We start from the raw sequence: 12,635 nt of genomic DNA on the forward strand, positions 1-12,635 counted from the left end.
CCCCCCCCCCCCCCCCCCCCCCCCCCCCCCCCCCCCCCCCCAATAACAAAGATGAAAAATTGATAGGCGTTAAACTTCGGTCGTTCGTCCATCCAGCGGTTATCAAACCGGTTATTATTAGCATGCAATCTAACGGGCAGCCCGGTTCACTGGCACACGAATACGAGAATTTGATATTACCTGCCATACCCGCGAGTAGGCGAATACGGGAACGACAAAGGCAACCTGGCCGACTGCCCAACGCTGTCTCAACCCAGAACCTGATAATGTTCCTCGGATTTCATATTTATTCTTTCGAATAATTGCACTTAATTATCCCGAAGCCGTATGAATATATTTCCGAGACAAAAGTTTCACCTCAATGCTGCCTTTAGAAGAACTCATTCTTCATTCGGAGTAATCGCTGTCGTCGGTGCTTTTTCACTTAACGGCCAATTATGCATGTATACTTTGTCGTCAAATTGGTTGCACGGTAATTAGTTCGTGCTCGAGTACACGTCATTCGGTACTGATTTATGTTTCTTCTGGCGTAATTGTCGTGTACTATTATCCAGAGACGTATTACCGTAGCTGAACTATACATTTGGGAATATATTTAAACGAATTTTTCCTATGTTTTCGTGATATGGATTTCGTGAATCTTACGGGGTTAAAAAATTAAGTACTAAAAGAAATATCAAATTATCTAATTTTCACAATTGTCAAATCTTAGAAATTTTCACGAGTGTTAATCTGGCAGCGAACGTGCTCCAAGTACGTTACCCTTGTAAATATAAATCGTTCTCGCGTTAAGCCTCTCTTGGCTTTAGTTCGCTTGTTTACAGTGGTTAACAGTACACGCGATCGAGTGAGTCTTGTGTGTAAATAAATTAACGCCGCGATCGTAATATAATTGCGATTCTCGAGTGTCTCCCGTCCTTGTAGTTTCGAAGCGTGTCGTTTGGCAGGAATATGCACGCGGCTTCGTCACCTAGGATAGGAATGCAGAAGGAAATCCGAAGCCGCAGTCTCGTATAACGGCCTGCGTTATAACTTCACCGCAGGCACAGAAATACGCAGTATACTTTCGTTACGATGCAACGTGTTTTCACGCGGGTACTAAAAACCGAGGGAACGACGCGATATTCCCTGTAAAAGTGCGCTTCCGACGTCGGTGACGCGCTGAGTACGCTTAACGTTAAAAAGGGGCCGCGCTAGGAATTAAGTCTAACGAATGAACCGTTTAGGTTTGCGATAAACGAAACGCCTGGGTAAGATCACCGTGAGAAACTTTCTCTAATCAAAGTCGCGAGGATTCGGAAGCCAACTTCCGAACGAGAAGGATGCCCGTAACTTTCACAGTCGTTTTGGTGAAGCGATTTGGCCAGCTACTCGATTTCCCTAATTTCATTTTGGGAGATTTACGAGAGATGACGTCTTCTTTAGAAGCTTCGAGAATTACTGTTTATGGTATGCTTGGAGAATGAAATATTTTGTTATACGTTCATCGATAGCATAAGGTAATCTGGATAAGAGTCTAGCGCATATACAACAGCCTCTTATCCTATTATGCCGTGATCTACTTTAAGATTATTTAGAAGTGTGTAGCAAGGTAAACCTACATCTGAAACCCATCAGGTGTTTGTTGTCTTTCAGGTTATTCCGTACAACTGCCTCTTATCTGAAGCACCTCGTGCATAATAGGTAATATTGTGCCCGTGACTCATCTCGACAACTTGTACTTATGTTTATCACGCATAAGAAATCCTTTTAGAGAATTTCGATAATAGGTATTCACTGAGGAGTGGCCTCGCGAGAAAGTCGAAGAATCTATACTCTCTAATTATAATCCTGGATAATCCTAGTGATAATTCCTGGACAAGTTAACGCGCACACTTATCGAACGAGATTAGGCTTGAGAACGCTAAGTTATCCTTGAAAGTCTATCAGCGCAAGACTCGACACACGCACACCTCGCATAACAGTGCAATAAGACTTCAAACAACTAAAATAAAAAAAAAAAAAAAAAGTAAGATTCAAAGACCTCGCATAACAGTGCAATAAGACTTGAATCGACTAAAATAAAAATACAAGATTCGAAGGAGTTGTGTTTCAAATCTTCGTGCGTTATTTTGGCGCGATTATGTGGCGCGTCCAGGCACGTTTTAACCGTTTCTACAAAGAAAAGTCTTTTCCCCCCGGTGCTCGTGACGCGGCGTGTAATTAGAAACTGCGAAACGAAATTCAATCCAAGACGAAACAAAATAATCCGTCGGGTTCGCTCGCGGCTCTCGTTCACGTCGAAGGTTCGTGCAGCAACTTTCTCTTCTGTCCGCTTGAGACACCTTGTAGAAAGCAACGGCTGTATCGGCGTGGTGCACGGCAGGTATAACCGGGGCCCGAGACCTTTGTCGGTCGGCCTAACCAGAAGGAGGGACCGTAGGGAAGCCCGAGACAAAGGGACGAACAGGGTCCGAAGAAATGGGCAAGGGAGACGCGGAGAGGAGAGCAAAATGACCCAGATGCTCCGGGGCCCATACGTTTTGCGTTGCGTTCAGCGGAACCAACTACGAGAGGAACCAATTGGAGCGAGCCACTTCGACCATCCACAAATATGAGCAAAAATTTTAACGGAGAAGTGCACGATAATTTAGGAGTAATGCCTTCGTGTAAATTATACTTGCTGCTTGCTCCAATTGATAATAGTGATAGCGATTGGAACGACTAATTTAAATTCAAATTTCGACTATCGCTGAATCGAGAATATACTAAGCGTATTTCGTTTATAATTAAAATAAAATAAAACCAAATAATCTGATTAATTTTTTGTGACGCGTTTTCGCGTGGTCCACTTAGCCAGTTAAGTTTCTACCTAATACGTATGCTCTGTACGTAATATGGAAACGACGTCGACTACCGGATTTTCAGTAAAACGTGCCGTTTCGCGCTATTCGATGTTGTGTTGCAAATATATGCAGTGTAAACGAGAAAAAAAAAAAAGAGACACGTGCAGGCTTTTCAATTAGCTGCGACGCGAAGCAGTGTTTCTCACACGAAGACTCACATCTTCAAAAGAAAGAAGAGTACCTACTATACTAAATAACGAAACGAAAGATTCTGTAATATATATCGTATTCTTTCTCTCCATTTTAAACGTAAATATGCCTTACAAAAGAATTATTTCAAACTTGAAGAACGATCCGGAGGATTGGTCGGAGAAACACTGCTCGAAAGCATTGACATTCACAAATAGTACGAGTACATGCGAAAAATGAGTGGTGAAAAAAAAGATTAGAGTACGCGACGTTGGCAGCGGCGCGAAGTCGGTTATTACTCTTCGTGTTTCGTGGTAGTACGTATTACCATGGGCACGAAGTGGCCTGAAGGGGAGCAAGGCGAGCCCGCCGGGCAAAGCACGTGATGTCTGGGCTACTCGCGTCCTTACCTACCGAGCTGAAACGCGCACGTATGCCAAGATCCAGAGGAAGAACCGCGGCGAAGAGAAACTTCATCGATGAAACCGTTTTACTTATTTTTACAAAACAGGAATTCTTAAAAAGAGCCAGAATTCTACAACTAAAAAGGAAGCGGAAAAATAAAAATATTCACGATCGAAGAAGGTTCTACACGCGTAAAAATAACGATAACGTGGGACACAGCCTCGCATAGCCCACACAGAGAAGAGGGACACCAGACACGAAGAGATACGACGTAACCTCGAGAAACGACGCTAAGAATTCATGGAAACGAATGCAATCGTCAATGTTGTTCGATATAGTATCCGTGATCCTTGACTCAATGAAAGCGACCCACGATCCAAGTCGTTGCTCAATATCTCGTCGTGTGTGTAATTATAATCTCATCGATGAGTGTGCAATTACAAGTAAGAAACCAGCAGCGAACGATGTTATCGTGGAAGGGACCAATTAAAATTATTACAAGAACCGGATGCACGAGCTGCGGCACGATCGAAATTAAGGATAAACAATAACGACTGGACGATCATATAAACAGTTTATTGCAATTAATCACGCAGACATTACGAGAAACTTTACCCTTTATCGAAGAATCGAACTATCTTTCAAAGGAACGGAGCACATTTAACCCATTTCCATCGTTAGGAATTGAAGTGAAATATTGGTGACAAGAACGAATCTTCCACTTCTCCGTGCGACGCAAATGGGTTAAGTAGAAATGTTTAATTAAACAGCCTAGAAGGACGTTGAAAAGTGTCGCGCGGAGTATCAGAAAACGATCTCGTACCGGGCAAAAGCACGATTATGCGTGCGAAACAACCCCTACCCACGCAACGGAGTAGGTCCGATCCAAGTTTCGTTAAAAGGCGCACCGAAGAGAGGCGCGGTTTATTTTTATTTTTGTCTGGCGAGCGCTAAATGAAAATGGGTCGAGGCGTCTGTGCTCATTTGCGCTCCTTTTGCTTCTTTGTCAATACGCTGCAGCTACGAAAGACACGGCACTCGGTTCGCGTAGCCCCTCTAGGTGCTGGCGACGATAACGCTATCAATACGGATAATTCAACTCCCACCGTTCGACGTGAAAGGTGCACGGTTTGGAATATGAAAATACCAATTATTTATCTCGGACGTTGCGTGTTCGTTCTGGAAAGTAAAGTTCGTTTCAGAAATTGATTTGTTTCCATGGAAGGCGATTTATCTGTTACTGTTTCGCAGATTTTCCACTATGCAATTTTTTTTAAAGATTCTCAGCTCCAAAATAGTTTCACACCCGAGCCAAAAAATAGTTGCATTATCGGCGCTCCGTAAACTGCGTTTCTACGAAGTTTTCGTTTTTACTTTCGAGTTCCTTTTCGTTCCTAGAATCGAAATTACCCGCGAGCGTCGCGTGATCGATTAATAAGAAGTCGCCCTGGCCACCGAGTGGATGCTGTAACGAGCAGAGAGGCAAAAAGGAGCGGGATGGTTCGTATTTGGAGATCGGTCTCGTTAATATTCGCGGCGCAGCGAAGGGGAGCCACCAAAGAGGCGGTACGACGGAGAATGCTTCTTAGTGGGCCAGGGCTTCGCAAAATTCGTTGGCCTTCGTCGGGCGAGTGTCAAGAAAGAAGGGACCGAGCTGAAGACGGAGGCAGGCGAGGCCGAATGCAAGGAAAAGGAGAATAAAAAAGGGAGAAAACGGGAGAGGAGGACCAGCAGCGACGGAAGGGGATCAAGCGTAAGAACAAAAGGGACGGAGCGATCTCCTTAAGAGAAATGCGTGGGAATTGAACCATGTGGCCCGAGGACTGGTTCGCGAAATATCGCATTGCGAAAGTACGCGCACACCCGCGATGCAACGTGCACGTGAACGAGTCCGACGATTATAGTACGTGCCTGTTCACAGCAGGCATTAAACTTCAATTAAAAATTTTACAGACTACCTGCTTCATTTATTAACGAGTCGCACAATCAGGAACAAAAATAAAGCGCACGGTGCAGCACGGAAGAACAGTGTCGAGCCTTCGTTGTATTTACCTGGCATTAATTTGATAAAGCAGTAAATTGCTTTTATTAGCCGATCATTGCCTTTTTTTGCATCCTTTTTACAAGTCTATTTATCATAACAAGATACCGGCCAATAATCGCTCTACGAATAACACTGTTTTTCCACCACAAATAGTGCAAGTTCATGCAATTCAATACCGATAAAAAGTTTCTTCGTGGAACTCGAAAAGAGGAAGAATTTCGCAGATACTTTACACGATACTGCTAATTCGATTACTTTTTCGTTTCGAATACGAAAGATAGTTGGAAGTAAATCAGGCAAAGGTTAAGTCGTGCGAGATGTGGTCAACTGGGATCCCTGAACCTAACACGCGGAAATCCTTTCCAGGAATCAGTGAAAGTCGTCGATTCGCGCCAAAAGAACCTGCATCGTTCGTGAGAAAAACAGCGGTCGCTAAAACACACACTAATGACCTTATATCGAGGGTAACGACCGTGGTTACGACGCATAAAGAATTTCTACGATTGTTGACCGCTAAAGGTGCGTTTACGAGAGCGGTAAAGGTGAGCACACAACGAGCATGTGTGTCTGTCGGAACAAGAATCTCGAGTGCTGCGTGGTGACTCGTAATTGCCACTGCGAACCAACAGCTGATTTTGCGCGTTAACGTACGGCGGATATCCATGAGGACACGTGTCCCACACTTCGATGCTGTCGGGTATCCTCCGCGTTACGTGACTTTACAAGGAACTGTCGAATGGTGATAGTTGGTGGATGCACCAAGTAAGTACAACAGGAACTCTGTATCGAATTACGCAATTAAATCTTTCCTTCTCGCTACCCAAAGCCACAATCTTCGCGATCGAAGCACGTGAAAGTGTGATTCTCGAAAAGGCATTATTTAATCTCGATTGATAAAAGTCGCGCTTCCAGCTCGAAGAAACCACGGGTCGCGAGAGCCTTGAGAAAAATGGGTCTGCGAAGATGTTCGCTGACGCGACTTCAATGGGATAATAACAGTAATCAGCTGATAGTAGCAGCGTCGGAAGATCGAGCCGAATAAGGGCAAACTAAAGCGGTCAGTGTCGCACGGGTTGGACTATGGCGAGACAAATGATTAAAGCACCGACATGACTAGGCGCACGTTGGCCGATCGGTGGGTCTAGTTTAGCGGCGTGGGATCGCACGGCGACTTTCACATGCTAAAATTAGTCGAACAACGCCGCGCGACAATTCGTAAAAGCCGCCGCCGAGCGTCGGCGTCGTTGCGTAATATTTCTGGTACGTTCGCGCGGCCACGATTGAGCTTCATTGGCGAATTCACCTTACCAAAGAGAAACAGGTTACCGTTTCCGGTCCACGTGTTAACCTTAGTAGGAGCGACATCCTGTTAAGGACATCCACGTCGGTCACTAACGTGACCGCACGCAGCGAAAACGTGCAACCATGAAATAATTAATTCGATCCGTAACGGTACCCCAAACGAGATCTCTTTCATCTCGCAGGTACAAACAAACGATAACGGTAAGGTTATTTCACGAATTATCAGATATTATCGAAATATTTATCTAGAAACGATTCTAAATAAAAACTATTGTCAAATTTAATTATATATCGAAAAGCTACCCGTGGGTAAAGTTTAACAGTGGATTTCTAATTGAACCAAACCGTTTCGCCTTGAAAATTTGAAATTCATATAGCGATGAAAGAGAAATGCGAATACGATGCTGCAAAGTGGTGTCGAATCTTTGCACATCACGAACTGTTCTACCATGTGCAAAAAGTGCGGCATAAGAATAACTTTTTGTACGCACAGCACACTTTGCACAAGTATATAAACGTATGAAAATTTCCGATCGGATCGAGGAAAAGAATGCTGCAAATGAAAATAAAAATAATCGTACTACGAAATCTTACTGGAGAGAAATTCCGTAAATAAAATGCGACATCCTGTTCTCTCCGTACGTGCAAATGTGTGACTAAATGGATAATGACTGCATCCGTTGAATAAATCAACCCTTCGAATTCGAAATATTCCTCAACTATTTACAAGCTTCAGGGAGGCTATGTACAGGTGCTCCAAACTCGAAGGGTCAATCGAGCGACGCGATGATGGAAGCCGAAAGGAGAATGGTGATCAAGCCGAGGATTTATTCTTCCTCCAGCACAGGTAACTTATTGGAGGAAGCGCTACAGATATGCTTTTCATAGACAAGCGTCTAGAAACTCTACTACGTTCAGTTTCGAACGAGTCTTTATAGAGACTCCGTATTCCTTTATGGTGCAAAACAAAAACCCTAAATGTGTTCCCATTGGTTCGTCATACATCATAAGAGTTCCATTTCGTCGAGTGTTTCGTGTCACAGGAATATCGTCGCATGCCAAAGACGTTTTTATTATAGGTAGTTGAAACACTGAAGACGAGTAAAATTTCAAGTGAAAAAATTTCAAGTGAAAAGATACACTCGTTGGTGAAATTAGTACAGGAAAAGAACGTAGATTTCTGGAGACTTGTTAACGCTTCAACTAGCAACGTATTTAGAAGTAATTGGAGCATCACAGACACTAATAAACCGAATGAAATATTGCTCGTCTCCAGAGTACAGGTGATTCCGCAAATGAATCGATAGGAGAAGGATGAACGACGAGGCACTTACCTTAGACAGTTTCTCGCCCTCGTGATGCGGCAGCAACGTCCTCAGCGACTGGAAACCGGCGTTAATACTTTGCATACGACGTCGTTCATTACTGTTGGCGATTTCTCGCCGCATTCTCTTCTCTTGCTCCATGTGGCTACGCGGCGTTACGCGGCCGACGTTGCTGGTGCTGTTGCCGTTGCTCAGAGCAACGTTCTGACCAGCAACACGGCGAGATATCGCGCCGTTGCTCTTCGATTGCGGTTGCTGTTGCTCTAGCGAATCAGCAACCTCGGCGACCGTCACGCTCGTGGTCACCGAGCCCTCCTCTACCGTTCCGATGCTTCTGCAACAGAAATTAACACCCTTTAGCACCAATTAACATTTTATTGCGCAGCAGTCCGGATTTAGATCTAGATTTCGTTGACTTGTGTGTACAGTCGAATTTTTACTAGATTTCATGGTACTTGTAATTTCTAGCGTGATTAAATTTTGGTTACAGTTTATTCTATTCCTGAAAAATGTGCAAACAAGAGCCGTCTGGAAGATTTACCATCAAAACGTGACCTGTTCGCTATTTCCTAGATTTAGAATTCGCATCCCAGTCTGCCTCGGTATTGTACAATCCAGGTATCCAGGTACGAATGATGTTCAAATTCTAGTTTCGATTTGAAGGACTGCAAGGGATTCCCTTTCGCGTTACTGAATAGCGATTTACCAGTCGTAAATCAACAAGAATGCTCCAACCTCGGACACTGCGGGCTCCAGGTGTCACGAAATTGAGAACACGTGCATACCTGCATACCTAAACATCGGGCTTTCAGGGTGTACGCAAAATTTGGACAATCGAAAGCATCGCAGCTGGCGTTCTCACGCCCCTGATTTCTACCTGCCTCGAAGAACACCTTTACGGGGAGAAATTGGAGCTAGAGCACAACACCCAGAAACTTCTAACTGGAAACGTTTCGAACTTCGTTAATCGAACCGTTGAATTCTGTAACCGAGCTCATCAAACTACTCCAACTTCACCCAACTCCCGACCAGTTAACCAATCCGATACCCGTATTCAATTTATTTTCAATTTTCATCGAATTTCGAATGATTGAACACCCTGCCTCGAAATCACTGAAACAGCACTGATATCGACAAACCTTTCCCAAAGGTAGGAATATCAATTATTCAATTCAATTGAACACTGTGCAGAGTAGATTTATTGTCTTAATCCAGACTTGCACAGTTTCCTAAAAGTAGCTCGAGTAAATTGTCCGACGACTGAAACTTATTTTTACTGTACTTAAGCTCATTAATTGCCAATTAAAAAAATCTAGGAAACCATGTATCCTTCAAAAATTTCCACTCACTAAGGGTTGAAAATATGCCAGGGACCATGCATCGCGGTCGTTGGGCGCGAATAACGGAGTAATTTTATGTGGCGCGCAATTGCGTGCAGTCTTTGTGTAACCGCAGAACGACAATGACGTCCCGCTTCATTGACCGCGAATTTAACTGGCGATAAGTCGCGGCCGTGCAGATCCGTGAAACAAACAACACCGACGCTTTCAATTTCCTTAAAAGCCCTTGGACCCAGACAGACAGACGTTTTTATATTTCCGTCCGCGTTGGTTTTCTGCGCTCTCGTATATCTGCTTGTAAATCAAATATTCAGAGCCGCCGCAAAACCCGGGGCGGACGTCACACGAGAGAGGGGAGCGTGCGGAAAGATATGAGCGCGTCAGTGTCCTCTTCCATCTCGTCTCTTTGATTTTCGGGATCTCTTCGGCGGTCGCGCCAAAATGCTTTTCAACAGACTGCGTTTGTCGCGTGCTATCAAATGAATTGCTCCAGCCCCCGTAATGCTCTGGCAATGACAGATTCCTCGTCCCTCCCTCTGTTTGAATATACTGAAAATTACACTTCCCTCCCTTTACAGTTTTTTTTTTCCCAATACTGTTCGAACGTAGATTTTAGTATCTTAATCCTGAACCGCATAGTCCATTAGTCCAAAGCGAATTTTCACAGAATTTATTTTAAATTTACTTGGTACACAAGGGCGTGGAAAGCCAGAGAAGCTATACACGAAACGTACAGTTTCGAATGGGGGGAAAAAAGTTCAAAATCTCAGCGAAGAGAAATTAATTTCGAATGAGTTTAGATAAACTACCGTCGTTCAGGCTATGCTTACTCCCGGATACCTGTATAGTCGCGAGAGACGACTCGGTTTCTAGGAACATCAGCAATTTTGCGAAGTGGTGTATCATTACAGCGGCGGGCATAATGAACAGTTTAGGGAGAACGACGAAACGAACGCTTCGCTCCTGAAAAGAAAGACGGGAAACGGGTGGCGCTCGCACACGACGGTAGGAAACATCTGGTAAAATGACACGGACAGGAACGCGTAGGAGACGATAGGGAGAACGAGAAAAGAGGGAAAAGATCGGGATGGCGGATGTGAGATGAGTCAGCAGGGAAAGACCGTGACCTTGTGCCCTGCTCTCTGCAAACATTCGTTCAACGCGTGCCGATAATAGAAACGGAATATCCCCGTGTATATCTAATGCACGGTAAAGTCGTACATTTACTACTCGGACTATTGAAAAAGCTCCTACTCTTGCCATATTTTCAGATATCTCTGCTCAAAGTGTGGCGCTCCGAACAAGTGGCGAAGTAGTTGCAGCATCAAACATGCAGGGCTTCTTTCGTCTCTACTGTTCGGCTAATTGTTATGGATTGACCAGTAACCAGGTCCCTTAAGTGCTTCGAACATCCTACCTACGAGTACTCTTCGTGTCACGATAATGTATTACATAGTTAAATATTTAGTTCTACCTTGTTTCAAACCAAGGTTGGATAAGGCCAATTACGTTAAGTACGTTTGGGTCACTTATACCCTCCAAACTAACCTCGAACTATGACCATCAACGAACCCCCATGTATTAAGAACGAGTCAAAAAATTGAAGATTAACAAACTTCCAAGTACGCTCAAATTATCCAGGAGCTATTATCATAGTAATGAAAAACCTGGTCGAGCTTGACGAAGAAATGGGTGGTTAATTGTCGGAACTGACACGGAAAATGGCGAACGAGTGCCCTCAAATTATGAATCGTCAACTTGATGAATGCTAAATACGACGATGACGTCGTTGCCTGACGACGCGCACGTACTTTGCACATCACGGCACATTCGACTCCGAAAATCAAAGTTGAACATTGTACCGATAAAAAAACCTGAAATTTTAAAGAGACTAAAATCTTGCTTCTGTACAATGGCAAACTACGTAATTATACTTCGTGTGCCATCTTGGAAACTCACGAATCCTACCCAAACGTTGAGTTATTTGATCTTCAACAGTCTCGAGACGAAATTTTAACTTCGTAGAAACTTTCACGAGTTTTAACCTAGCAATCAACGTGTTAACGTCTCATCTTCTTCAATTTTCTCGGGTCTCTACCGAAACTGTGCCTCCAACCAAACAGAGTAAAAGGCAGAACGTGAATGAAATGCCTCGAGTATTTCGACGAGTACCGAACGAAGAGCCGATGAAACCGTTACGACTGCCCGCGCGATATACGATAATAACACGCGGGTTCGCGCAGCGGAATTTCACATGGCATTCACCCATCGAATGGTTACATTAGATCAGCTGGTGCGCCGTCGGTTGGCTGCTGTGACGTCAGCCTGTTCGTCGGATACCCGTCGTGCTCGCTCGGATCAGTCCCGTGGAAGTAGGTCGTCTAAGTAGGTGGCTACCTTCCTTTTCATCGCGGACCTCGCGTATATCCGTCTTTGATAGAGGTAAACATAATCCTCGGCTCACTCGGTTAACGAGCTGCCGCTAATCGGTGCAAAAATGTCAGAATCCATCCGCCCACGAAGTCACGCGCTCATCGCGATAATGGGATTAAAATGCGGGAGTCGCGAAACGTTATTCATATAACCAAACTCGGGAGCTCGTAAACAATTATACGAATAATTTGAATTTCTCTTTTAGGTCTGACCTTTTGGTGACGTTTTGTTTGAAGTCTGAAGATCTTTGAGAAAAATTGGGGAGGAAAATTCCTACTTACTCATCGTACTGGTTCTCGTCGTGGATGCCACAAGACAACTTTAATCTCCCCTTAAACTCCAAAACACGGTTCCTGGTGATGAAAAAGAAGCGTCGAGGTGGTCGACATCCAATACGGGCACCGCAGTTATTTCCAAGTGCGGTCGCACTCGGTCATCGCAGTCATACGTGGAAAAGCCGTGGAGGCGTGCGAACGTTGTCACGCGGCGTACGTGCACACGCGAAAAAGCGCGGGTGATACGCCGCAGAATCAACACACGCTCGCGTTCGCACAGACGAGCCACGAATCTCTCTCGACCGCGTCCGCGTTCCTTGTGTACGTACGCGGCACTCTCTCGCGCCTGCGCTTTCGCGCGTGTTAGTCACAGAGGCACTCAAGACAGACGGAGAGAGGGATGAGAGGTGGAAAGGGAGAGACAGATAGATATACAGTACGTGTACGTTTTGTGTGTGTGTGTGTGTGTGTGTGTGTGTGTGTGTGTGTGTGTGTGT

The 12,635-nt window shown here is 44.6% G+C and overlaps 1 protein-coding gene across 7 annotated transcripts in view; it reads right to left on the reverse strand.

Moving 5' to 3' along the window:
* LOC128890332 (helix-loop-helix protein 11-like) overlaps positions 1-12,635 on the reverse strand; it is a 96,061-nt gene that overhangs the window by 70,004 nt on the left and 13,422 nt on the right. For 5 of the 7 annotated variants that reach the window (XM_054148730.1, XM_054148727.1, XM_054148728.1 and 2 more), the window contains one exon: positions 8,100-8,424. In XM_054148730.1, the coding sequence (XP_054004705.1) occupies positions 8,100-8,424 (325 nt within the window). Of the gene's footprint in view, positions 1-3,949; positions 6,244-7,152; positions 7,857-8,099; positions 8,425-12,635 lie in introns of those variants that run through there. The other 2 variants (XM_054148729.1, XM_054148731.1) reach the window with 2 other exon arrangements.

Source organism: Hylaeus anthracinus, unplaced genomic scaffold (assembly GCF_026225885.1).
Source record: "Hylaeus anthracinus isolate JK02 unplaced genomic scaffold, UHH_iyHylAnth1.0_haploid 12000, whole genome shotgun sequence".
In the NCBI taxonomy this organism is placed as follows: domain Eukaryota; kingdom Metazoa; phylum Arthropoda; class Insecta; order Hymenoptera; family Colletidae; genus Hylaeus; species Hylaeus anthracinus.